Source organism: Camelus dromedarius, chromosome 10 (assembly GCF_036321535.1).
Source record: "Camelus dromedarius isolate mCamDro1 chromosome 10, mCamDro1.pat, whole genome shotgun sequence".
Classification (NCBI taxonomy): Eukaryota; Metazoa; Chordata; class Mammalia; order Artiodactyla; family Camelidae; genus Camelus; species Camelus dromedarius.
Genome location: NC_087445.1, coordinates 40,111,677 through 40,138,132, shown reverse-complemented (window position 1 = coordinate 40,138,132; position 26,456 = coordinate 40,111,677). Strand labels below are relative to the sequence as shown.

The window sequence follows — 26,456 nt, the reverse complement described above, 5'->3', positions numbered from 1 at the left end:
TGGCAAAGAAAGGAAGGTTGGGGGTGGAAGGAGGCTGCTTCTCAAAAAGAGCAAGAGGGTCATTTTGACTACAGTGTGGTAAGCAGTGGGCGAGTGATGGGGGATCGGGTTGGAGAGGGTTTGGTGAGGCCGACTTGCAGGCTGTAGCAAAGACTGACTTGTACTCTGAGAGAAGTGGGAAGTCAGTGGAGAGACTGGAGCAGGAGAGTGATAAGAGAGTAAAGTTTTAATTTTTCCTTGATTGCTGACATTGGGAAAACCTGTTCTCTGAAGGTAGGAGGAGAGAGATGGAAAGTGTTAGGTATTAAGGATAAGTTAGGGAACAAGGTCTCAACATGGGAGTGAAATAATGGAAGACATTGCTTTGGCAAGTAAAAGTGACTTTCTTCTGGAGCAGGGTTTGAGAGAGATGGTGAAGGTAATCCATGGTTGGATCAGGTGCCTCATCACACCAGCATTTGTACAGGCACCCACCTTCAGGCCAGTCTGTCTCTGTGCCAGGCCGCAGTGTTCTCTGCCCGGTCCCCCCTGCTGCTGCTGACTGCCCTGTCCCCCCTTCTGAACTGCCAGTTCTTCCAACTACTAGTGCGTGTTTACGTATTTTGATGCCACTTCTTTCTCAGTTAGCAGCAAGTGTATTCCAGAATTGATAGTTAACACTGGTTTAAATCACAACTTAAAGTTCAAATGACTATTATTTTATCTTAACTGATTTTAAATGAAGGCTGGAAGTTACATAGATTATAAACAAAAGTTATCAAAAATGATTTCCAAATTGATTACTTTATCAAATTGGTAATGAAAGCTTTTATGAATTACAAAGTATCTTGTAAATGATTATTTGGTTGCTTGGATTATAGTAGTAGTTGATTGGAAGAGTTTAGCTTCTATCCTCTGCAGTTAGGTGAAATATAGTCTGTAAAGAACTAACTGTTATATTTATATAATTAATTAAAAGAAAGGCAAAATAATAATAACAAGTGTAGCAATTTGATTTTCCTTGAATAGATACCTGGGACTGTATTGCTACCTGTTTCTTCATAGACACAGCTCACAATGTAATTGATTATATTGACACAATATGGAAAATACTCAAGCCAGGTGGAATTTGGATAAATTTAGGTAAGTTCCTCAATGTTTATTAGAATTTACATGTTAATCTAAGTATGTATAACTGTTCTACGTTTGGTAACTTCACAGTGCTAAATGTTCGCAAAAGTTACAATTGTGTCATACATGTTTTAAAACCTCCGCAGTTTCCTTTAGATTGCATCCTAGTTAGTGGTGCAGTTCCTCCAAAAGCAGCGGGACCCCCAGAAGTTGTGTATTCATACCAGGCTAGTCTCACAGCAGTCATAATTTCAAAGAGGTGCTCATTATTAATTGGATGATTATCATTCCTCATCTTTCCCACCCCCTACTCCATGGATACAGCAGTTCTGTTAAGCAGAGAGTGTTCTTTTTTTCTTTCTGTGGTGAAACTTTTGAAGGAAAGAACTTATCTCTCCCATGGAAGGCCCCCCCCCCCAGTATCTATACGTACTGGGAAAAGAATAGGTATGATAACTTATGACAGCCTTGGGTTTAAGAGTAGAAATATAATTTCACTTATGCAAAAAACTTTTACTGCATCCTATTGCTAGGTGCTGGAAATCAAATGATGAGTGTGACATGGTCCTTCTCATCCAAGAGTTTAAGAGAAATTGCCAGTTTTATCTTCCTTTAAAATAAAGGGAGAATAATGATAGTATCAAGGTAAATATACTTGTCTTTTTTAGTGAGATATATAATCCATGTTAAGAAAGACTTTATATTACCTAAAAGTTGGATAAACATTGTTTGAGTCCTTAGTCTTCAGTATTGGTGTAACTTTGTTGGTGGGTTCTGTTACTTGCTCTCTTTAATGATTTAACTTTACCAGAGATTTTGCCAGTAGGAGTAAGCCTACAGCTAGTAGTAGGTCTTTCAAAACATCTCTTCAGAACTTCACAGGACAGATGAAAGCAGCTGTAAAATGTAATCATAATATGAAGTGAAGCAAATATCTCAAACCTTGGATCTTTATCAAAAGAAAAATACTTTTTTTCCCACAATATGATTGAAAGATAACATTACCTACTGGGTATTTGCTCCCTGTGGACTAAGCATTATGTTAGCCATTTAAAATACCTTGTTTAGTCTCGCAACAACCCTATATTGAAATGGCATTAATACTGTTTCATAGTTGAAGAAACTGAGTGTTGGGTTACATAACCAGCAGAAAGGTTGAGGAGTGTATGTATGGCAGAGACAGGCTTCCAGCCCAGATCCAACCCCTTGAATGCCTAAACAGCTGCCTCTGCAGGCTTATGCTGGATCAGTTTATAACTTACTCTGATTGTGTATTTATGTAATTTTTTTTTTTAATTTCACTTTTTTTGCTTTTTTTTGTGGGGGGGTTTCTGGGGGTAATTAGGTATTTATTTTTATTTATTTATTTTTTAACGGAGGTACTGGGGATGGAACCTAGGACCTCGTGCATGCTAAGCGTGCACTCTACCACTGAGCTATGCCCTTCCCCGCCTTGATTAAAATTTTTGACCCCAATTACTGAGTTATGGTAGGGTTTTGTGTACTTCTAAAGTATTTGACTTAATTTTCATAGAAATAATTTTTCTTTTTGAACATTTATTTTATTGGTTTATTAATGATTTATTAAATAATGTAATAACAATGATTATAACTGGAACAAATGAAATTGGCTTTTGGTAAGTATACTATTTGATAAGAGTAGATGTGCTGGAGTATGACCTGTGATCTGTTTTTGGCATCAGAGTTAATGGAGCATATTTGTTAACAGGAGGTCAACTAGGAGAGCATCCACTCTTCTTAGCATGAAGTTTCCAAATGATTTTGAGAATTAGAATAACGAGAAACAATTCTTAAAAATAGATATTTAATAAAATCTCTTGCATGTAAAAGTTAAATTAAAAAATAGTTATTATCTCAGAGTCAATTTTCCCTTAAGTATCATGTATTCATTATTCTGTGTTACTCCTGCCCAGCCCTCTGACTTCTGCTCTTTGTGTACCCAGTCTGTATCTCTGGTCCAAATACTTCCCTACCCTGCTTATAAACCTTTTTCCTGGGGTTTGAGTTCTACCTCTCCATTTTGCACAGATGCAAGCCATGTTTCTTATCTTTAAGTGGGCATGTCAGTATAACCCCATGGTACATAATAATAATAATTTAATAATTGTATGGCATGTCTTTTTCTCTTAAGAATCCTTTCTGTATCTTTATGTTTTAGGTGTATCTCTTATATGCAGCATACAGTTAAATTTTCTTTCATTATCCAATCTAATAGTCTCTATCTCCTAACTAGAACTTTTGGAAGCTTAAGGTTATAAATGATTTAAATCAATTTATCCCAGTTTTGGTAAATGGGATCCCCTTCAAGCTGACTCCTGTGTTCTCTTTTCTCTGTCATTGTTCGAGCACCTCCTTTCTGGCATAACCAAGTGTTCCAGGCTTATCTTAACTTTCTCTGCCCATCCCTAAGTTTAGCCATTTTTTCCACAGATCCCTGGCTCCTTTTAGTGGGGAGTGGTATGTGGAAGCGAAAATCTGGATTCTACCACTGTGATGGGATTGCTTCTAGGCCTTTTTAGCAGACAGGGGTAGGGAGTATGAGTTTATGTTTATAGATCATGAGTTTATACTGATACTTTTAGTTCCAAAGCAACACCAGGTATAGAGTACAAGAGTACAAGGTTGGCAGATAGCTTTCAACACACGGAAGATACCATTCCAGTGGCTTGTAGCTTGTATTTTTGCTGTTGAGAATTCCACTATTTTAACTGTTGCTTCTTTGAGTAATCAGTTTTGTGTTTTAAGATTTTCACTATGTAGTTTTCCACTATGTAGATTTTTATATCTATGTGTGAGTTATTTTTTAAACCTGTGTACAGTATGTTGGGCTACCTGAGTCTATAAAGTTTTTTATCAGTTCTGAAAAATCTCAGTTTAAAAGGGCTCCCCACTTGCTAATATGAGACCAGTGTAGCATCAAAATAAGTAATAATGTAATCAAGTAAGGTAGAGGGTACCTGGAGAAAGAGAACCAAGCATGGCTTTCTTGACAGAAGAGAAGCTATTTTGTGATCTAAGCCTGGCCACAATGCTTGCCGTTGAACAAATCTCAGTAATTAATGATTTTAAGGGATCTTAAAGAATACAGAATCAAGCGAGACAAGTAACAACAGCAAAGATAATACATCATTTGTCAAGACTCCCAGTTGTTTCGGTGGTAAAGAGCAGCCTGAAGTGCTCAATCACCATATAAACTGGAACCTAAGGGATGATGGTGTTGATCCATTCTGACCCTTGTGACTTCGTCATCTAAAGCTTGGACTGTGTCTGCCACCTAAGCCCATTTATGAATTTGCACGTACCCTTAGCTCAGAATGCCCCAGTTTTGCTGTTGGGGGAGACACGGCTTTGGGGAGGTTCCCTGATGTTCTCCTTACTTGCTGCGGCCCTTCCTTCTCCTGGTCTTTGGCTTGGTTATGTCTTTTGGCTTGACATCTACCAAGAGGTGAACTCGTTTTGGGGTAACAACAACAGTTACTGTTCATATACTTCTCCCTCGTTCTTTTTCTCTCTGTCTGGAAATGCAATCAAATGTATTTTAGACCTTCCCACTCTAGTTCTAGTTTTCACTTCTCTCTATTTGCCTTTTTTTTTTTTTTTGGTCTCTGCTGCATCCTGGAGAATTTATTCTGACCTTTCTCCGCACTCACAAAAATCTCTTTAACTATGTCTAACATCTATTTTATTTCATTTTCCTTTTCTCTTTTCTTTCTTTCTTTTTTTTTTTTTTTTTTTTTTTTTTTTTTTTTTTTTTTTAGTCAGCTATGTTATTTAGGAATTTCCTATTCTTGGCATGTATTTTCAAGACAGTCTTATTTCTCTGAGAATACTAAATGTATCATGTCTGATAGTTCGAATATCTCAAGTCTTTGCAGGTCACTCTCTGCTTTCTCATGTTTCTGCTGGTTCTTGCTTATGGTTCTTTGTTTTTCTGGGCTGTTGACCTTAGCTGTTTATTGGTTGGTCATTGCCCTTGAGAAGTCACTTCTGGGGATTTCTTGAGGCCTAGGTGGAGGTGTTTTTTTCTCCAAAATAATTTGCATTTGCTTCTGCCATACAATTGTAACATTTCAGAGCAGAACAATAGAATATTAAATTCTAAATTAAAATTAAATATTAAACTAACGTCAGGGCTTAAGGTTTATTGGATCACCCATGTTACATAAAATTATTGTGAAAATCTACCCTAGGGTTAAAGCATGATTTACAATATTTCTCTGAAATGATTTTCTTTTTCTCTTTTTTTGCTTTCTTTATTAAGCACTAGGTCAGCTTTTCCTGCAGTCTCTTTGGGTTAAAGGATAGAATTAAGTTTACTCATTTCTTACTCTCGCCTTAAAGGTACATAGTTATCCAGCTTTCAAAATGCTTCAAACTGTACACTTAAAAAATGGTGAATTTATCATATGTCAACTATATAAACTCACTTAAAAAGAAAAAAACACAGTAAGCATTTTTATTAAACTATTTACCAGTTTGGCAAGAGGAAAATGATAGGCCATACACAATTTCACCTGCATTTCCTTAAGGCTGAGCAGTTTTTCACATTTACTGCCTAGGTGCTCATTCTTTAAATGAAATGTTTACCAGGCACCTAGCAAATGCCTGGCACTGGATATATATAGATGAATAAAACATGGACACACTCCTTAAGGAGTCCTTTATTTTCCCAACTCTCATGTCTCTTCATACTTGTTACTAGAACTAGTAGGAGGAACAAAGAAATAATTTTTCCTTGACCATAAATAAAATACAAGCTCAATAACAGAAAGCTAAAATAACATTTGAAAAAACATAAAAATAAAATCAGACCCATGTCCAATTCTAACATTCACAGATAGCCACTTGAAAACTTTATGTATCTCCCTGCAGTCTTTCCTTGATACTATGATATAGTATCTATCTTGATACTGTGTATATAGTTTCACATCTTATACTTCGTTAGGAACATTTCCTTATTTTATTACTTCTGGACAATGGTTCTACTGTGTCAGGCATGCGTATATATATATAAAACCATTAACCTCTCTCAAGATAGGGAACATTTCTATCACCTGAAAAAGGTCTCTCATGCCTCTTTGCAGACAATTCTCACCTCTTGTCGTTAATACCTGGCAGTTAATGCTCTGTTTTATGTTACTGTAGTTTTCTCTTTACAGAATACCACATAAATAAAATCATACAGTAAGTTGCTTTTTGTGTCTGGCTTCCTTCACTTAGCAGAATGCTTTTGAAATTCATCTGTTTTGTTGCATGTACCAGTGGCTTTTTTCTTTTTATCGCTGAAAAATAATTCATTGTATGGATATACCACATTCTGTTTATTCATTCAGTGATTGATGGATATTTGGGTTGTTCCCAAATTATTACAATTATAAATAAAGTTGCTGTAAACACCTGAGTCCAAATCTTTATGTGGCCACAAGTTTTCATTTATCTTGGATAAGCACCTAGTGGTGGGTCATACGTGGTGATTGTATGTATAATGTTACAAGAAACTGCCAGCCTCTTTTCTCTAGTGACTGTACCATTGCATTCCCACCACTTGCTGAGTAAGGTGTTAAAACAAGTATTTATCATTGCATTTGTGGGTGAAAACTGTTATATCTCTTTTGGAAAAGCATTTTGATAGTTTGGTAGTCAGCAAAAATGTTTATCCTCTTTGACCTGGAAATTTCACTTCAAGGAATGTCTCTGTGAGCAAGAATCTGAAATATTCATAGAAATATTTGTTGAAGTACCATTTGTAATCAGAGACTAAAAAATACAGTGCAACTGTAATGGTTGTCTTTAGGTGGTAAAATTACAGTTGCCTAATTAGTATATTCAGTGCTATGGTGTACATTGTGGTAGATTCAAAAGAAACTTAGGATATATTCCTTTATTCATGTAGCTTATAATGGAATACAACATGAGTAGAGGTAAAATACGGCCTGAGGGTGTAAGAATCACTGGAATCTGTTTATGTAGGTATAATGAAACAATATTGTTGGAGGCGCTTAATGGAGCAGGAACAGCATACACTTTAGAGCTGGAAAGACTGCTGTGAGGCTCTGCATTCTTTAAAAAGAACAAAGGCTTCAAAAGCTTTCGGATGGTCTTGGGTATAGTAGGTGTTCAGTAAATCGTAGCTACTTTCATTTTTACTAGTACTAATAAAACAAACAGGAATTTAAGCTTGATAAAGTAAAGTAGTTGGTGGGGAATCATTGTTATCTTTTGAAAAGAGCACTAATAAATAAGTTAAATTTATTTTTACTTTTTAATGATTTGTATACAGTAAAAAAGAGAGAAGAGAAACTTTTTAACCCTAAATAGTATGTTCTACAGAGTGATGAGCAGTTTGGAAGCAGAAACTTTGTCCTGTTTTTACTTTTCTCTCTTGTGATTAGCACGTTGTGTGAGGAGTGGGGAGGGGGGTGAGGGAGATGAGTTGGTCTCAGGATGTATAATTAAGCCAGTTAAAGGTAAAGAGAAGATTGTCTACATTAGTCTCTTTGTATAACTGCGGAGTGATAGCGTTGCCCAGATGAAGCTGATGGATTGGGCAAAATGTGAGATCAAAAGATTGGAAAATCTGGCTTGAGCTAGATGATAGTTCCTTGGACATCTGGAGTGAGAGGCTAGTAAAGGAGGATGTCATTTTTAAAAGTTGTAATAGCTGTGATTTACTTAGTGCCTTTTATATGCCAGATATGTTCTCTCACATTAAAGTCATGTTACGCATGGGGCAGAGTTAGTGACTTGTTCATAGTCAACACATTTAGTTGGTGTTACAGCTGGAATATGAACTATGCACTTAAAAAGCTAGCTGTAGTATCACCTCCTTCTTCCAGGAAGCCCTGCCTATTATCTCTTCTACCCTGTGACCCCCACACTTTCTCCTACCCAGGCTACCCAACTTGAGGACCCTTCTCTGTTTTCACATGATACTCACTTTGTAGCTGCAGTTTTCCATTTAGTTACGGCATTATAATTACAGTGTACTCTTGGAATCTGGGGACTTAGCAGTCTCTGATTCAGCTCCTCCTTCAGGAACTTGAGTTATAAGTAAGTGTAAGGCCCGTGATGTAGAGAATCACAGGGCGAGGCTGGAATACCAGAGGGACTCACTCCGCATGAATGTCGGCTCAGCACTCAAATGTCAATTACTGGGCCAGCGTTTCAGGGGTCTGGATACATGTTCTTGGCAAATGTAAAGATTTTTTACTTCTCCTTTTATGTTTCATCCACTAGCCAACTTACTATTCAACGTGGAGTTCAGTCTAAACAGCTACTAATGCATGTTTATATATAAGTAATTCATTCACCATATCTTTAAATCATAGGTCCTCTGCTGTACCACTTTGAAAATTTGGCAAATGAACTTTCCATAGAATTGAGCTATGAGGATATAAAAAATGTTGTTCTGCAGTATGGATTCCAGGTAGAGGTAAGGATGGAATGAAGTACTGTCAAAGTTTAACTTACAGAGCACTTAAACAGGAATGGCGATATTATGATAGTTACTGGCTTTACCTCTTAACCTCTCTGTTTTCTCATCCAAAAAGTGAAAATACTACTACTTAGCTTTTCAGATTATAAGGATTTGAGATAATGTGTATATAAATGGAAAATTATGATCTCTGGTGTAATCACTTTTCAGTAAATGGTAGCTGACCATTATCATAACATTGGCCCTTGTAGACTGACTGATAGATACCAAGCAGACAGGGTGGGAGGGCAGGTGTAAGAGGGATATTATTCACCATATGTACTTTTGTACTGTTCAGTCTTTCCTAATCATGTGATTATAAGGTTTCATGATGGTTTTGACTACTGTTTCTTAGTTGTATGTTTCTTTAGAGGCATTCCATTCATTTAAAAAATAAACAAGTCTGTTCTTCAAGAGAAGCAATATATTATAATAGTTGAGAGTTCAAGCTCTAGAGTTAGACTGCCTGAGTGTGAATCCCAGTTCCACAGATTATTAGTGGTGTGACCTTGAGAGACCTATTGTTCAGTGCCAATCTTAAGGGGATGCTTACATGTAATAAATTAATTAATATACAGAATATGTTTAAAATATGCCATGGTCGTCATCATCACCATTATGATTATTGTTTACCTTTCAGGTGGAGAAAGAGTCTGTCTTGTCAACATACACTGTGAATGATCTCTCCATGATGAAATACTACTATGAATGTGTCCTGTTTGTGGTCCGTAAACCACAATAACGGTCTCAAGTGATATCACCAGGAAGAAAGTTTGATAAGAGCAAATGCTGAAACAAACAACTCAGAATCAACTATCCCAATGACAGGACACAACCTCAAATCAGTGGTGCCTTCTTATTCCTAACAAAATTTAGAAATAGTGTCTATTTTCTTAATATGTCTATCTCTTTTTCAGAAATATATTATGCCATGCATATTTGTACTACACAAGTTAAAATGGAGGAAATGTCTTCAAGTATACTTTTTCCTTGAAGCCCAGAATTGTTTCAGTAGAAAAAACTATCTCCAGTGTATTCATGAAGCTGTCCTTAGCAAGTCTGCCATATGGATGACTAATAGTATTGAAGTCCCTAGTAATCCCCTTTGTTGTTGTTTTGTATGCATTGTACATGTTATTTTTAGAAGAGTCTAAGGATCCTCTGTCACTTTCAGCATTTGGAATTGGGACTTCTGTTTACTTTGGACCTACGCAGTCTATACATAAAATGTATGTCTATTTTATCATTCAAGGTATTTTTTTTTCCCAACTCAGCTGAACTTATAGTTAGCATCAAACGTTTCATTTCTATGAGATGCTAAATTTATAGGATCACAGGCCAGTAAAATGCATTTTAAATAGCTGAGAAATTAGTTAAGTCTGGCCACACTAAACTGAACCCTCTTTGAGAGCATAATCATCATGGATCACTCTGAAATGTGAGAGATCTCAACATTCTAAGTGAGGCACAAAAGCCTTTATTAAAGATACTGCTAGGAGACTGGGGAAGTAAGAGCAAAATCTGCCCATTTGAAATGTATGATTTTAAACTATAAACAAATACAGAGTTTGTCAGTGATATGTTTACAATAATGTCTTTTTTAACCTGGATTACAAAAGCAAGCACTTTTTTTTTCCCGTTAAAACTATTACATACTCGTAAAAACTGTCATGATGGTATTTATGTGGGGAGATTTTGATTATGAAGTTTAGGGATAAAATACTGCCCATTGTCTCTGTCTTCAATATTGTAAGCAGCAGCCATCAACATAATTTCACTTTAACACCAGTTTTGTTCCCCTGATATCTGTAGCTGAAACCGTGTATGCTGCTTTGCATTTCTACCTCTAGCAGGTCTTTATTGGAGGGAGTTTTCCTTTGTATTGTTTTATGTTTATTATCCTGTTTTCCAGTAGCTTGAAAAGTGGAGATGACTAATTTAACATTTTAACCTTTTCTTGGAGAAAAGAAAGTACTATTGAATATTTTCACGGATGATTGTGATGACATTAAGTGACCTCTGTGGCAGTTTGGATTAGATAGGCTTAATTTCAATAATGTGCTATAGTATAACTGTCATGTTTTCATAGGAAATCTTACTTATGATCTTTAGACCTTTATTATCAGTCACTACACGATCTGGCATCTTACGAGTAGGACTTTTTCTGCATACACTACGGCAGCTCCTGTGGCCTTTATATCCATGATGCAGTAAAGGATTCCATGAATTTAATTTGATTTGTCAAATTATGGACACCTGTAACCTGCTGAGTGTTTCTGAAAAACTACTTCTCTTTTTTGGGTCCCTCAGTACTTAGCAGATGTTCATTTAGTGGGAATTCTCATTACCTACCACATGAATGAACTTGAAATTAATGCAAGGGTAAAAAAGACCCCAAGTTTATTTATTTTTTTTAAGGAAGAAAATCTTAAAAGGAGCATAAGTATTTAAAAAATCCATTGAAAGGAAAGGAATGCATGCTGTTTGTAATTTAGAAATGCTTTTTATTCACTAATAAGTATTCACTTTTTTACAACTTGTATCAAAACAGATGATCTTGGTTTTCTCATTGAGGAAAAAACACCTTGACACCAATAGGTTGGCTTTATTACTTAAAACTTTTGCTATCAAGTTTTATTCTTTAATGCTACTTATGTTTCTAAATTATGGCTTATATTTTAGTTTTCTGAAATCATTTATTTGTTTCTAATTTCTCCCTCATATCATGAATACTGTTTTTTAAATATACTACACAAATTTGCACCACTTTTTTTCTCTTATAACTTTTGTAGTTAATATATTCTAAACTTGAAAATTGTGGTATCAATCAATAATAGAGGTGTCACTGGAGGATTTAATTTTGTATTTCTTAACGTGTAGTCCTAGCTACTAAAGTGTGCAAGCCTTAAAGTTTAATTTTTTTTTTCTTAAATAACTCTATACACAAATGTTTTCATTCATTTTCATAAAGTAGAGGGAGTTAGGTCATTGTGCTTGCTTTTTTTTTTTTAATTTCCATAATCTGAAGCAGTGTAGGCTAGGGAATGTTTTAATCAAGTAAGATGGGATATGTAAAATATAAAGAGAAGCTGTATAAATCACAGTATAAAATTATGAAGTTTGGGAACTGTAAAATGTACTGTATTTATATGTAATTCTCATTCTAAAAGTTGCCGCAAAGGCTGAAGTGGAAGCTTCATGTCTGCATGAAATTTCCTATATTTTTAATGTGTATGATGGACTTAATTTTTCTTGAATATTAAAGTCTGCCAATTGCTATGAAACAATATTTGCTTGGTTGTTTCCATCTAAAATTAGTGATAACCATAGACATGGAAATTTTAATTAATTGAGCACGTTATAGTCTTGAACTCTTGGAGTGGCCTATTATATGCTTCTACAAAGTCAGTAATATGAGTACTTGGTCTTTGAATATGCTAGGCTTTAAACTAATCTTTTTTGAAAGTAATTAATTTATTTATTTTTAAAATTTATTTTTATTGAAGTACAGTCAGTTACAATGTGTCAATTTCTGGTGCACAGCACAGTGTCCCAGTCATGCATATACATACATATATTCATTTTCATATTCTTTTTCATTAAAAGTTATTACAAGATATAGTTCCCTGTGCTATACAGAAGAAAGTTGTTTTTTAATCTATTTTTATATATAGTGGCTAACATTTGTAAAGCTCAAACTCCCAAATTTATCCCTTCCCACCCCCTTTCCCCAGTAACCATAAGATTGTTTACTATGTCTGAGAATCTGTTTCTGTTTTGTAGATGAGTTCATAGTGTCTTTTTTTTTTTTTTTTTTTTAGATTCGACATATGAGTGATATATGGTATTTTTCTTTCCCTTTCTGGCTTCACTTTAGAATGACAATCTCTAAGTCCATCTATGTTGCTGCAAATGGCATTTTTTTTCATTTTTAACAATTTATTTGAATAAAAATCAATTTAAGTTGGGCAGCATCCAATCTAGCAGATAGAAAGGGGAGCTGTACAAAACGAATGTTTTACAGGCAGAGGCGAGTGGGAACAAGGAAGTTATACTGTCCAGAAAAAGCGGGTTGGTTATTACAGTTACTTTCCTTTAGGGGATGGTAGCGGCGTCTCAGGCAGATTACTTAACTAGTGCTGATCGGGTGATTCCTGGTTGACTGACTCTCCTGTCTCTGGGAGAGTCGAAACCGTAGTCAAGTTTAGGTCTTGGTTTGGCTACGTGCTGCTTAGTATAAGCGACTCCATTTTGGGCTTGTCTTGTTTTTAACAGATTCGGTGAGCACTCCTTACAACTGTGACCATGAGGAATTAGGTTGATGAATAGAGCTGGTGTGGGTGCTTTTCCTTTGTAGCTATAGACGTGTTTTCCCAAAAGTCCATTACTTTCAATGGAAGAACCAACAGGGTCTTTGTTGAGAGCAGGCCTAGTTGCGGGGGGGAACTCAGAGAAAGCCAGGCTGTGGATCCCCACAACTGCCAAAATAGAGGTGCTTCTAATCTCCAGGAAGAACACTTAACTTGCATTTATTCCTGAGTCAAGCTGCTTTCTATCCTTTGTTACTGTTTTTTCCCCCAGCATCTGATATAAAGCCCAGAGTTTCCTCAAGCTTTTATCTGGGTCTTGATAACTCACACTGGTTTGGTACCTAGACAAACTGCTTTCTTTTGAGAGTGGTTCCCAAGTTTTATTCAAGAAGTTAAAGCTTCTCTCTACTCTCTGCAGAAGCTGGGGATGGGGAGAGGCAGCATCCGCAGGGCCAGCTGTCCTGAATCAAGGTTGTTAGTAATGACCCTGGCTGGGCTCCAGAGGAATACGGAGAGGCAGCCTCTGCCGGGCCAGCTGCAACGAATAAGGGTTGTTAACCTATCCGGGGCCCTAGGTCCACACCTGCTCCTTGTATCTGTGGCTTCTCTGCTTCAGTTTGTTCCAAGCTCTCCTGGGAAGAGTCACGCTTTCCTCTGCTCTCTTGGGTGAGCGTTTCCCCTGGTTTTTATTCTTTCCATTGGTCTGTTTTTCAGTATTCTGGACTGTAGTTATTTCCATTTCATGTTTTCCAACTTTGTTATGATTTTCTGCTTCCCTTTATATTTTCTTTGTGCTCTTTCTTCGAGACCTTGAGAAATACGGAAGGTAAGCAGATATCCCTTGTCTTCTTTGGATCATAGTATTTATATGGTACCTTCTTTACGGGAAAAAAACACAACTAAAACAAGAGAAAAATCTCCTTAGTCATGCTGACACTGTTTTGTGAAGTGCTGATACTGTATTTTGGAATTTAGAGACATAAAAATACTTAACTACTGGAACCTTGTGAAATAAGCATCATTATCTCAACTTTAGAGTTGAGGAAGCTATAACTTAAGAGTTTAGTTACTTGGCCTCAACCAGTACATGCAAGAGCTGGGAGTGGGCCCAAGTTTCAAGACTCCAAAGGCAAATATGTATAATGTAGCAAAAGTGTTACAATATATTGGATGAATTTAAAATACCTTTTTAAATGCACTAAAAATCCAAGCGGCTGTGACTAAAATATGCATTTGTTTTCCATCCAGAATTTTGTTTTTTACGTAGTTGTGTCAGAAGTTCAGAAACAGCAGACGTAAAACCACTGAATCACTGAGAGTAATTAGTAAATATTGTGCACACACAAAAAGTTGGTGAAACTGGAACACTTAAGCCAAACACCAAGTGAGCCTTAGGGATGTTAGAAAGCAGCTTATGTAGTGAGGAGGCAATGACGATGTATTCTTCACAGTGATTGGTTATATTAGTGTTTTCTTGATGGTAAGGAATTGGTTAGCTTATATCAACTTGGTGGAACAATTTAAGTTTTCCTTACGATTTTTCAGAGGTGTTAACAAGAAGTGACCCAGCTCAAGTCTCGCTTTTCTTGCAAAATAGCTAAATTAAGTTCAGCTTGTGTGACTAAAGTGGTTTTGTCTGCTCTAGAAGTTTTCAGCTCTGGCCTCCGTTTGTGTTTTTTAACCATCATAATGATTATAGTGGATTCCTATTGGAAAAAAATTAGATTTATTTTCACCAAAAAAATCAATATTAAAAATATTGCTGTTACAAACATCCTCATGCATTTGCTTTCAGTATGTCCGGAGGACAAGTTCGCCAGAATGGAAATTTCAGAAATTAAAAGGTCTAAACATTCCTGTTTCCTATTACAAACTGAGAAATCAGGTTTCCAAAATTTTGTCTGAATTAGCCTCAGTCTCATAGCCAACACTGTTTCTCTGTAGCCTTGTCATTATTTTCCTTTACGAACACTTCTTAATGAGCTGATTTTTGCTATCAGTCCATCATTACCTTCCTTTACAAACATTTTTTTTTTTTTGAGGTATAGTCAGTTTACAGTGTTGTCTTTCTGGTGTACAGTACAATTCTTCAGTCATATATGAATATTCATTTATTCATTTTCATATTGTTTTTAACTGTTAAGCTACTACAAGATATTGAATATACTTCCCTGTGCTATACAGTATAAACTTGTTTACCTATTTTATACCAGTATCTGTAAATCTCTAACTCCAGTTTATCCCTTCCCACCTCCCTCCCCCCTGGCAACCACAAGTCTGTAGTCTAGTGAGTCTGTTTCTGTTTTATATATTCGTTCATTTGTCTTTTTTTTTTTTTTAGATTCCACATATGAGTGGTATGATATGGTATTTTTCTGTCTCTTTCTGGCTTACTTCACTTAGAATGATATTCTCCAGGGCCATCCATGTTGTTGCAAATGGCATTATTCTATCATTTTTATGGCTGAGTAGTATTCCTTTATATAAATATACCACCAATTCTTAATCCAGTCATCTGTTGATGGACATTTGGGTTGTTTCCATGTCTTGGCTATTGTAAATAGTATTGCTATGAACATTGGGGTGCACTATCTTTTTGAATTAGAGTTCCCTCCAGATATATACCCAGAAGTGGGATTGCTGGATCATATGGTAAGTCTATTTTTTCTTTTTTGAGGAATCTCCATACTGTTTTCCATAATAGCTGCACCAAACTACATTCCCACCAGCATTGTAGGGGGGTTCCCTTTTCTCCACACCCTCTCCAGCATTTATCATTCATGGACTTTTAAATAATGGCCATTCTGACTGGTGTGAGGTGATACCTTACTGTAGTTTTGATTTGTATTTCTCTGATAATTAGCGATATTGAGCATTTTTCATGTGCCTATTGGCCATCTGTATGTCTTCATTGGAGAATTGCTTGTTTAGGTCTTCTGCCCAATTTTGGATTGGGTTGTTTGTTTTTTTCTTATTAAGTTGTATGAGTTGTTTATATATTCTGGAAATTAAGCCTTTGTCAGTCACATCACTTGCAAATATTTTCTCCCATTCCGTAGGTTGTCATTTTGTTTTGTTTATGGTTTCCTTTGCTGTGCAAAAGCATATAAGTTTAATTAGGTCCCATTTGTTAATTTTTGCTTTTATTTCTATTGCCTGGGTAGACTGTCTTAGGAGAACATTGCTAAGATTTATGTCAGAGAATGTTTTGCCTATGTTTTCTTCTAGGAGGTTTATCATGTTTTGTCTTATATTTAAGTCTTTAAGCCATTTTGAGTTTATTTTTGTGTGTGGTGTGAGGGAGTGTTCCAACATCATTGCTTTACATGCTGCTGTCCAGTTTTCCCAACACCATTTGGTGAAGAGACTATCTTTTCTCATTGTATATTCTTGCCTCCTTTGTCAAAGATTAATTGACCATAGGTGTGTGGGTTCATTTCTGGGCTCTCTATTCTGTTCCATGGGTCCATATGTCTGTTTTTATGCCAGTACTGTGCCGTTTTGATTACTGTAGCTCTGTAGTATTGTCTGAAGTCTGGGGTGGGTTATTCCTCCAGCTTTGTTCTTTTTCTTCAATATTGCTTTGGCAATACTGGGTCTTTTGTTGATTCCATATAAATTTTAGGATTGTTTGTTCTAGTTCTGTGAAAAATGTCCTGGGTAATTTGATAGGGATTGCATTAAATCTGTAGATTGCCTTGGGCAGTATGGCCATTTTAAGAATATTGATTCTTCCAATCCAATAGCATGGGATATTTTTCCATTTCATTAAGTCATCTTTAATATCTTTAATCAATGTTTTGTAGTTTTCCATGTATAAGTCTTTCACCTCCTTAATCAGATTGATTCGTAAGTATTTTATCGTTTGGATGTGATTTTAAAAGGAATTTTCTTTACTTTTCCTGCTAATTCATTGTTCGTGCAAAGAAATGCAACTGACTTTTGTATGTTCATCTTGTATCCTGCTACCTTGCTGAATTCTTGTTATCAGCTCTAGTAGTTTTTGTGTGGAGCTTTCAGGGTTTTCTATATATAGTAACATAATATCCATATATAGTGACAATTTTACCCCTTCTCTTCTGATTTGGATCCCTTTTATTTCACTTTCTTGCCTGATTGCTGTGGCTAGGACTTCCAAGACTATGTTGAATAGAACTGGTGAGAGTGGGCATCCATGTCTTGTTCCATGATTCTAGCGGGAAGGCTTTCAGCTTTTCACCATTCAGTATTATGTTGGTTGTGGGTTTGTCATAAATAGCTTTTATTATGTTGAGATATGTTCCCTCTGTTTTTATCATAAATGGGTGTTGAACATACTAACTAATCTTAATCTTTGGTTTTGTTAAATAATTAACAAAGAATTACAAAGGAACCAGTAGGATAAAGTTCCCAACCAGCCATTACTGGAACGAGCACTAGGTTGACACTTAGATAGCCTGGGTTGGTTTTCCTGAATTACTGTTTGTGATCTCAGGCAAGGTGCTCTGAGTTTGTTTCCTCATCTGTAAGAGAGGATTGATACCATCTATTTCAATGGGTTTTTACAAGGTAATGTGTGCTATGTGTGAAGTATTATACAGGCATACCTCATTTTATTGTGCTTCGCAGATAATGCCCTTTTTTTTAAGAAGCTTGTGGCAACTCTGCATTGAGCAAGTCTATTGGCACCATTTTTTCCAACAGCATTTGCTCACTTCATATCTCTGTGTCACATTTTGGTAATTCTTGGCAGTGTTTCAGATTTTTTCATTATTACTGTATTTGTTGTGGTGATCTGTGATCAGTGATCTTTGATGTTACCACTGCAAAAAGATTACGACTTGCTAAAGGTTAAAGGTGATGGTTAGCATTTTTAGCAATAAGGTATTTTTAAATTAATGTATTTTTGAAGGTATAATGCTATTACATACTTAATAGACTACAGTTTAGTGTAAATATAACTTTTATATGCACTGGGAAACCAAAAAAAAAAAAAAAAACTTTGACTCGCTTTATTGCTATAGTCACTTTATGGTGGTGGTCTGGAACTGAGCCTGCAACATCTCTGAGGTTTGCCTGTATGTGAATATGTGAAAGCACATGGTGGACAATTAAATGTGAATTCAATCTTTGTTGACTGCTGTATAATGATAGAAAAAGATGAAGGTTGGTAATAGGACATTACTTTTATAACAGGACATTATTTGAATAATGTTATGGTGACCCTTTTTTAAAAGTTTCAGTGCAATCCTGGGGATAAAGTAAAAGATGACAAGTATTAGGTATAGATTCCAAAAATTTGGTGGGAATTGTAAAGAAATATTATATATAGTAAGTAATGGGAGAAAGGAAACATGCAAAATTTAATGGAGAATTACCCTCACTTTTACAAACATGTCAGCTCATGCCTCTTATATGTGTCTGATTATTTCTCTTCAGTAGCTATTTGGAAATGGAATCATTCAGTGTGTATGTGCTCTTTCAGTCAAGTTGCCTTTCAAAAAGACCACCAACTTATACTCCATCTGCAGTGAGAATAACGTTGCATCCATTCCTGGCCAGTACTGGATATTGCTAAGCTTTTCATATTTTGTCAGTATGATAGGAAAAAGTAGTATCTAATTTTTGTATTTTTTTCTTTAACTCTATTAGGGAAGCTGACCAATTTGCCTAAGTTTAAGGGCCAAAGAGAAGTGTCTTTAATCTGCCAGTATATAGGCTTTCACCTGGCAGACCAGACTCAAAAGTTAGTAAAAACTTTAGTAGCAAGGTTCATCAAGAGGTGGACTGGCCAGAGTCACGAGGACTGCTTTGAGTTCTGGCCTCTGAAAGGAGTGACCATACCTGCTCTTGGTTTTACATGACTGGCAATGAGGCTAACCAGCGGCAGCAGCCAGCCCACTGGACCCCAGTAGGTTTCAGCGTAGCGCATCAGTGATCTTAGTGAATCAAGAACCACACTGAGCCAGCAGCTTTGCTTGAGGTGGTCAAGGGGGCATAAAGCTTACTCCCAAAGGAATAGCTGCCACTTTTTCATAGCACCCAAAAGCTGCTAGGGCTGGCCATGGCCATCTAGTCTTTGAAGCTGTGGTTTCTCTTTCTCCTCCTATACTGTTTCTTTTGGACCACCCAGGAGGGGACAGTCCATGCAAGTAGTCCATGAATGTGACATTTGTGAATTTTGCCTGGTCATAGCAGATGCTCAAAATAATTATTCAAAGAGTAAATTAATGAGTGAACATAAGACTGTGAAGGGGCACAGTTATACTTTGGTTATGAGTACCTGGCTGGCTGACTGATGGCTCATAGGGAAAACCAGAGGATGGAGTAGGAGATGCTTGTGAGACATCCAGGTGAAAATGATGAAAAACCATTCATTCAACAAATCTCTACAGACCACCTAATATATGCCAGGCACTGTTCTAGGTGCTTAAGTATATCGGTGAAAAAAATAACCCTACCCTCAAGGAGCTTACTTTCTCTAGAGAGGAAGACAATAAGAATAATAAGTAAGTGAATTATAAATTGGTTGGAAGGTGTTAAGTGCTACGGGGTAACAAACAGGCAAGGGGACTCTCGAGAGACATGGGCAGTGACAGTGAGTTGTGATTTTAATTATGGGAGTCAGGGCTGTACTCACTGAAAAGCTGACAAGGGTCTGTTAACATTCAAATTAGTATGAAATTCAAAACAGTATTCAATTAATCCAAAAGAAATCAGGAAAGGAGATACAGAGCCAAAAACGAAAGGGAACAAACAGAAAATAAACAGTAAAACAGACTTAAATCTAGCTATAGCAATAGTTTATATCAAATGTTAAATAAAGCACTAAGCATTTGAATTAAAATACAGAACTTGCCAGAATGCCAGAAAAGCAAGATCCAACTATATACGTTGTCTGCAAGAGAAACTGTACACCAGAAACTAACACAACATTGTAAATCAACTACATTACAATAATAAAGAGACATTAAATATTAAGATAAGCTAAAAGCAAACAGATGAAAACAAAGATATACTATGCGAATATTAACCATAGAAGGGCTGGAACAACTATACTAGTTTTAAATTAAGACAACTTCAAAACAGAGTCTTACCAGAGATAAAGAGGGATATTTCATAAGGACAAAGGGTTAATACATTATATAGACTTGACAAACATAATATGTGTACCTAATAACAGATTCAGAATACGTAGAACTAAAGGGAGAAACAAAAAATCATCATCATACTTGCAGATTTTTAAACCTCTTTCTAGGCAATTAATAGAACAATTAAGCCAAAAAAAAAAAAAAAAAACCCGGTAAAGACATATAAGATCTAAATATCACCATCAACCATCCTTACCTAAGTCATATTTACCTAACTGACAACACTGTGCCCAATACAAGCAGGGCTTTCAAGAGCCCATGATACATGCACCATGAGAATTCATATGCTGGGTCATAAAATAAATCAATAAATTTAAAAGGATTAAAATTATATAGATTATGAATTAAATGAGAATAAAGTTAAACTAGAAATCAATAAGGAAAGGACAGCTAGGAAAACCTCAGATATTTGAAAAATCAACAGATTTAAATAATCCATAGGTCCAAAAAGAAATCAGGGAAATTAGAAAGTATTTTAAACTGAAAGGTAATGAAAATACAACATATTAAAATTGTGCAATGCAGCTAAAGAAGTACTACAGGGAAATTTATAGCTTTAAATGTTTATATTAAAAAGAAGAAGGGCTAAAATCAATGACATTAAAGGTTAAATCAAAAGAACCTAGGGGAGAAGAACAAAGTAAACCCCAATTAAGTAGAAATCAATGAAACAGGAAATAGAGAAACTGAGAAAATATTAGGCCAAAAAATTTGACAGCTTGAATGAAATGGACAAATTCCTTAAAGCAATGAATCTTGTACTGTTTACCACTTGGGGTAAACTAATTTCAAGTTCTAGCCAGAGTTTTTTAAAGATAGCTCAGGAGTAGTAACAATAGTTCAGAAAATGTTGGAGGAAAAAAAAAAGTGTGGGAAGTAAACTATTTACAGAAACTATAAAGTGCCTAGGAATAAACCTAAGAAAAGATATATAAATTCCTTATCTTGAGAATTATAAAACTTTTTTTGAGAGACCTTTAAAAGGACCTAAATAATTTGAGAGCTATATAATATTATTGAATAGAAAGAGGGTTCCATATTGTAAAAATGACAGTTCTCCCCAAATTGATCTATAATTTCAGTGCAATTATAATCACAGTTCCAGAAGGATAACATAGCACTATGAGATGATTCTATATGGAAGAGCAAAGGGCCATGTAGAGCCAAGACATTCCTGAAGAACAGGATGTGGGGGATTGCTCTACAGATACCAAAGACTTACTGCAAAACCAGTCATTAAGACACAGTTAAATTGGCCCAAGATAGCAAACAGACCAATCGAACTGAATAGAGAGTGCCCCTAAATTTGTATTTACAAAAACTTGACTTATGACAAAGCAGATACTGCACAACAGTGAGAAAAGGACAACTATTCAGTATACAGTGTTGAGAAAACTAGTTTCTGTATGGGGAAAGAAAATGAACTTAAGTCTTTTCACACCACAAATACACACAAATCAATTTCACATAAATGAAAGTTTTAAATGTGGAAGAAAAACATAACACTAAGAAATGTCTCAAACAGGAAAGGATTTCTTAAAGAAGATGTAGTATGTGCAAACCAGAAAAGGTTGATAAAGTTGACTATATTAAAGATATCGTTGCAAAAATAACACACAAATTGGGAGAAAATATTTATATTTACAACACCTTAAACCCACAAGAAAATTCCTTTCCAGAATATAAAAGAAACTTTTACAAACCAGTTAGAAAAAAAACAACCAATGCAGTTTTTAGAAAGGGCAAAGGGCAATTCTTTCACAAAAAGCTGGAGATCTAAGTTGGGCCAAGCTGAAACTGGGATCAGGCAGGGTGGTCTTGAGGTAGAGGTGATGGTAAAAGGGCCCATGCCTCAAGACCAAAAAACAAAAAACAAAAACAAAGCATAAACTGTAAACAATTAAAGAAAAGACTGATAATTTAGACCACATTTAAGTTTTGAATTTGTAGAGCCAGGGTTACTGCTCCCAGAATGGTCCATAAACTATACAAAAAGATGTCCAAGTTCACTGGGGAAATACAAACCAAGGCCACAGGGAGATACCATCTCACACTGTTGAGGTAAGACCATACTAAGTTTACTGGTGAGGACGTGACAAAAGGCATCTCTCATCCTCTACTAAAAGGATAATCTTTGGCATTAACCTAGTCTAGGTGAAGTAAAATATACTCTACAACTCAGTAATTCCATTCTATATAAATATTCTCACACATGAAATACTTATTTAGAAAGACTAAAATTAAAGTTTGACCAAACCAAGTGTTGGAGTTGCAGCTCTCATACACTGTTGGTGGGAATGTATAATGGTACAACCACTGAAAACCAGTTTGGCAGTTTGTTAAAGAGAAGTTAAATACACCTACCATGTGATCCAGCCTTTCAACTCCTAGATATTTACCCAAGTGAAAAAGAAGCCTACGTCCATACAAAGCGTTACACACAAATGTCCTCAGCAGCTTTATCTGCAATAGCCCTGAACTGGAAGCAACCTACATGTCCATCAATAGGTGAATGGATAAAAAAAAAAACTCTGACATATCTATACAACAGAATACTACCGGGTAATAAAAAGGAATGAATATGTAATAACTTGGATGAATTTCAAAATAACTGTGTTGAGGGAAAAAAGCCAAACAAAAGAGTATATATACTATGATTCCATTTATTTAAAAAAAGAAAAAACTCTAGAAAATGCAAATAAATCTATAGTGACCGAAAGTAAAGCAGTGGTCACACTGCCGAGGGAGGAGGGAGGGATTACAAAAGGGCAAGAGAAAACTTTTGGGCGTGAAGGATATGTGCATTATCTTAATTGCAGTTACAGTTTCACAGGTGTATACATACGTCAAAACTCAGCAAATTAAATACTTTAAATATATGCAGTTTATCTTATGTCAATTTGGCCTCAATAAAGCTGTCTATATACCAACAAACCTAAAAATGCTATTTAGAAATACATATATAGATGGGGAAATTACAAAGAAAAGCAGAAGCATTGTTAATTCAAAATTCAAATCAAAACAGTAATTACCCGGAGTGGAAAGGAGGGAGGCACCAGTGGGCAAGGCATGTAGGTACCTTGTCATATTCTCGTACTAGTAATACTCTATATCTGAAACTGGGTGCTTGGGTATCTCACTATCTTTCTTTTAACTACATATATGTTTTATACAACTTTTTGTACATATGGTACATTTTACAATTTAGAAAAAAAAGTATGTGGAAAGGACTGCAAGGGAATGAGCTTCTATTTGCTAAACTGTACTTTTTCATCTTAGGAAGGATACACTCAAAACCTTTAGATAAAATTAAGCTCTTTCATATCTAATCTGTGTCACTAATTTGAAAAAGGCAAACTCTTCATCTATTTGAGATAGATGGGTTATCAATTTTAAACAAAAAGGAATCAGAAAGGGAAATTAGGAAAATAATCCCATTTACAACTGCATCAAAAAGAATAAAAAGAACAAAATACCCAGGAATAAATCTAACTAAGGAGGTAAAAGACCAGTAGGAAAACTGTAAGACACTGATGAGAGAAATAATTGAAGACAACACAAACAGATGGAAAGATGTACCATGTTCCTGGGCTGGAAGAATTAATTTAATATGACCATACTACCCAAGGTAATCTATAGATTTAATCCAATCTCTATCAAAATACAAATGGCATTTTTCACAGAACTAAAACAAATAATTCTAAAATTTATATAAAAATACAGAAGATCCCAAATAGCCAAAACAGAACTGGAAGTCTCACGTTCCCTGACTTCACGCTATTCTACAAAGCTACAGTAATCAAAACAGTTTTACAAAACAGAAACAGACTCACACACATAGAAAACAAACTTATGGTTACCAGTGGGGGAAGGGGGTGGGAAGGGATAGAGAGTTTGAGATTTGCAGATACTAACATACATACATATATATACACATATACACATACATATACACATATATATATATATAAAATAACAAGTTTATACTGTATAGCACAGGGAACTATATTCAATATCTTGTAGTAACTTACAGTGAAAAAGAATATGAAAACGAATATATGTATGTTTCTATATGACCGAAGCATTGTGTGCTGTACACCAAAAACTGACACAAAACTGCAAACTGACTATACTTCAATTAAAAAAAAAAACAATTTGGCATTGGCATAAAAACAGACACATACATCAATGGAACAGAATGGAGAGTCCAGAAATGAACCCACACTTAATATAGTCAATTACTCTATGACAAAGGACGCAAGACTACATAACAAAGAAAAAACAGCCTCTTCAATAAATGGTGCTGGGAAAACTGGGTAGCTACATGCAAAAGAATCAAACTGGACTACTTTCTTACACCATATACAAAAATAAACTCAAAACGGATTAAAGACTTAAATGTAAGACCTGAAACCATAAAACTTCTAGAAGAAAACAGAGGCAGTAAGCTCTTTGACATCAGTCTTAGTATTTTTTTTGGCTATGTCTCCTCAGGCAAGCACAACAAAAGCAAAAATAAACAAATGGGGCCTAATCAAACTTAAAAGCTTCGCACAACGAAGAAAACCATCAACAAAATGAAAAGGCAGCCTACTGAACGGGAGATGTTTGCAAACAATATATCTGGCAAGGGGTTAATATCCAAAATATACAAAGAATTCATACAATTCAGCATCAAAAAACCAACAACCCAATTAAAAAATGGGCTAACGACCTAAATGACTCTTTCTCAAAGGAGACATACAGTTAGCAAACAAGCACATGAAAAGATGCTTAACATCACTAATCACCAGGGAAATGCAAATCAAAACCATAATGAGGTATTATCAGAAAGACAACAAATAAATAACAAGAGTTGGCAAGCACGTGGAGAAAAGGGAACCTTCATGTACTACCGGTGGGAATGTAAACTGATGCAGCCACTATGAAAAACAGTATGGATGTTCCTCAAAAAGTTAAAAATAGAACTACCATATGATCCCTCAGTTCCACTCCTGGATATATATTCAAATAAAACAAACACTAATTTGAAAAGATATATGCATCCCTATGTTCACTGCACCATTATTTACACAGCCAAGATAGGAAGCAACCTAAGTACCCACAGATAGATAAATGGATAAAGATGTGTATATACAATGGAATATTATTCAGCCATGAAAAAGAATGGGGATTTTGCCATTTGCAGCAATACAGATAGATCTAGACGGTATTATGGTAAGTGAAACAAGTCAGAGAAAGACAAATACTGTAAGATTTCACTTATATGTTGAATCTAAAAATCAAAACAAATGAGACAACAAAAGAGAAACAGTCATAAATACAGAGAACAAGTAAGTGGTTGCCAGAAGGGAGAGGGATAGGGAGATGAAAGGAAAGACAAAACAAAAGAGGAAATGGAAAGATCAAACAAAAAAAGCTATATTTACTACCCTACTTATTACATTTCTGTACTTACTAGTAAGTAGGTGGTTGTCCTAGCTTCTCACAACAGCCTTGAGGTGTAGGGGCATGGCGTAATTAATATATAGGTAGTACCAACCAATTAGAGCACAATGATCTTCCTTGCACACTTCTCTAGATCATAGTAGCATCTCTCTTCAAAGCACTTATAATTTTTTTCCTCATCTTTTTACTTGGTTACTATCTTTATCAACTATTTAAATATAAGATATAGTAGTAAATATACGGTTCTCTCTCCTCACTCACTTTGCTTGCTAAAAGGAATATCTTGGAATCTCACTGTTGATCATCATGCAAAGCAAGCAGGGTGAAATCTGTGCTTCCCACATAATTTGAGAACCAAATAATTTTCGTTTTCACTTAGAAAAGAGCTGTACTCCAGGCTTGGCTTTTCGATGAGCTATTTTGGATGAGCTGCACATGTCTGCAACTTTATCAATTAATTTTTAATAAAAGATCGAGGAATGTGGTGGCTACTTCAGTTCACAGCAGCCAGTGCAAAACACGCTATTTTTTATTTATTTGTTTTTGTTTTTTGCTTTTGCTTTGTTTTTACGTGTTGCTTGTTGGCTTTAGCTACTTCACTCAGCCCTGACCCCCGCTCAGCAACTTGTCTCGAATAATCCCTTAGCAAAGAGCTACAGCCTCTTAATACTGATTTATTAAGTTTGTGTAACTTTCTGTTTTAGCCTCCTGGGGACGTCCAGGTGGCCACTGACTCGAGGAAAGGAATACTAACATACACAGTTTAAGCTCCGGCTTTGCGCACGCTTCTCTCCCCGCCCCTGAGGGAAGGTCACGCCCTCCCAGGGCAACTCGACTGGGCCTTTAATAAGCCCGCCTCGGCCTTCCCGCCTCGCGCACTTCCGGCCGCAGGGGCGCTCGGGAGCGCGCCCCGCGAGCCTCCACCAACCAGCGGCTCCGCCTGGCCGGCGCGGGTGCGCGCGC

General features: G+C 35.9%; 1 protein-coding gene across 3 annotated transcripts in view; it reads left to right on the top strand.

Moving 5' to 3' along the window:
- Nucleotides 1-11,892, top strand: part of CARNMT1 (carnosine N-methyltransferase 1) — a 37,531-nt gene extending 25,639 nt beyond the window's left edge. For all 3 annotated transcript variants that reach the window (XM_010999989.3, XM_031449898.2, XM_031449896.2), the window contains exons 6-8: nucleotides 1,009-1,122; nucleotides 8,460-8,563; nucleotides 9,246-11,892. In XM_010999989.3, coding sequence (XP_010998291.2) covers nucleotides 1,009-1,122; nucleotides 8,460-8,563; nucleotides 9,246-9,347 — 320 coding nt within the window. In that variant the 3' untranslated portion in view covers nucleotides 9,348-11,892. The remainder of the gene's footprint in view (nucleotides 1-1,008; nucleotides 1,123-8,459; nucleotides 8,564-9,245) is intronic.
- Nucleotides 11,893-26,456: the final 14,564 nt, after the last annotated feature.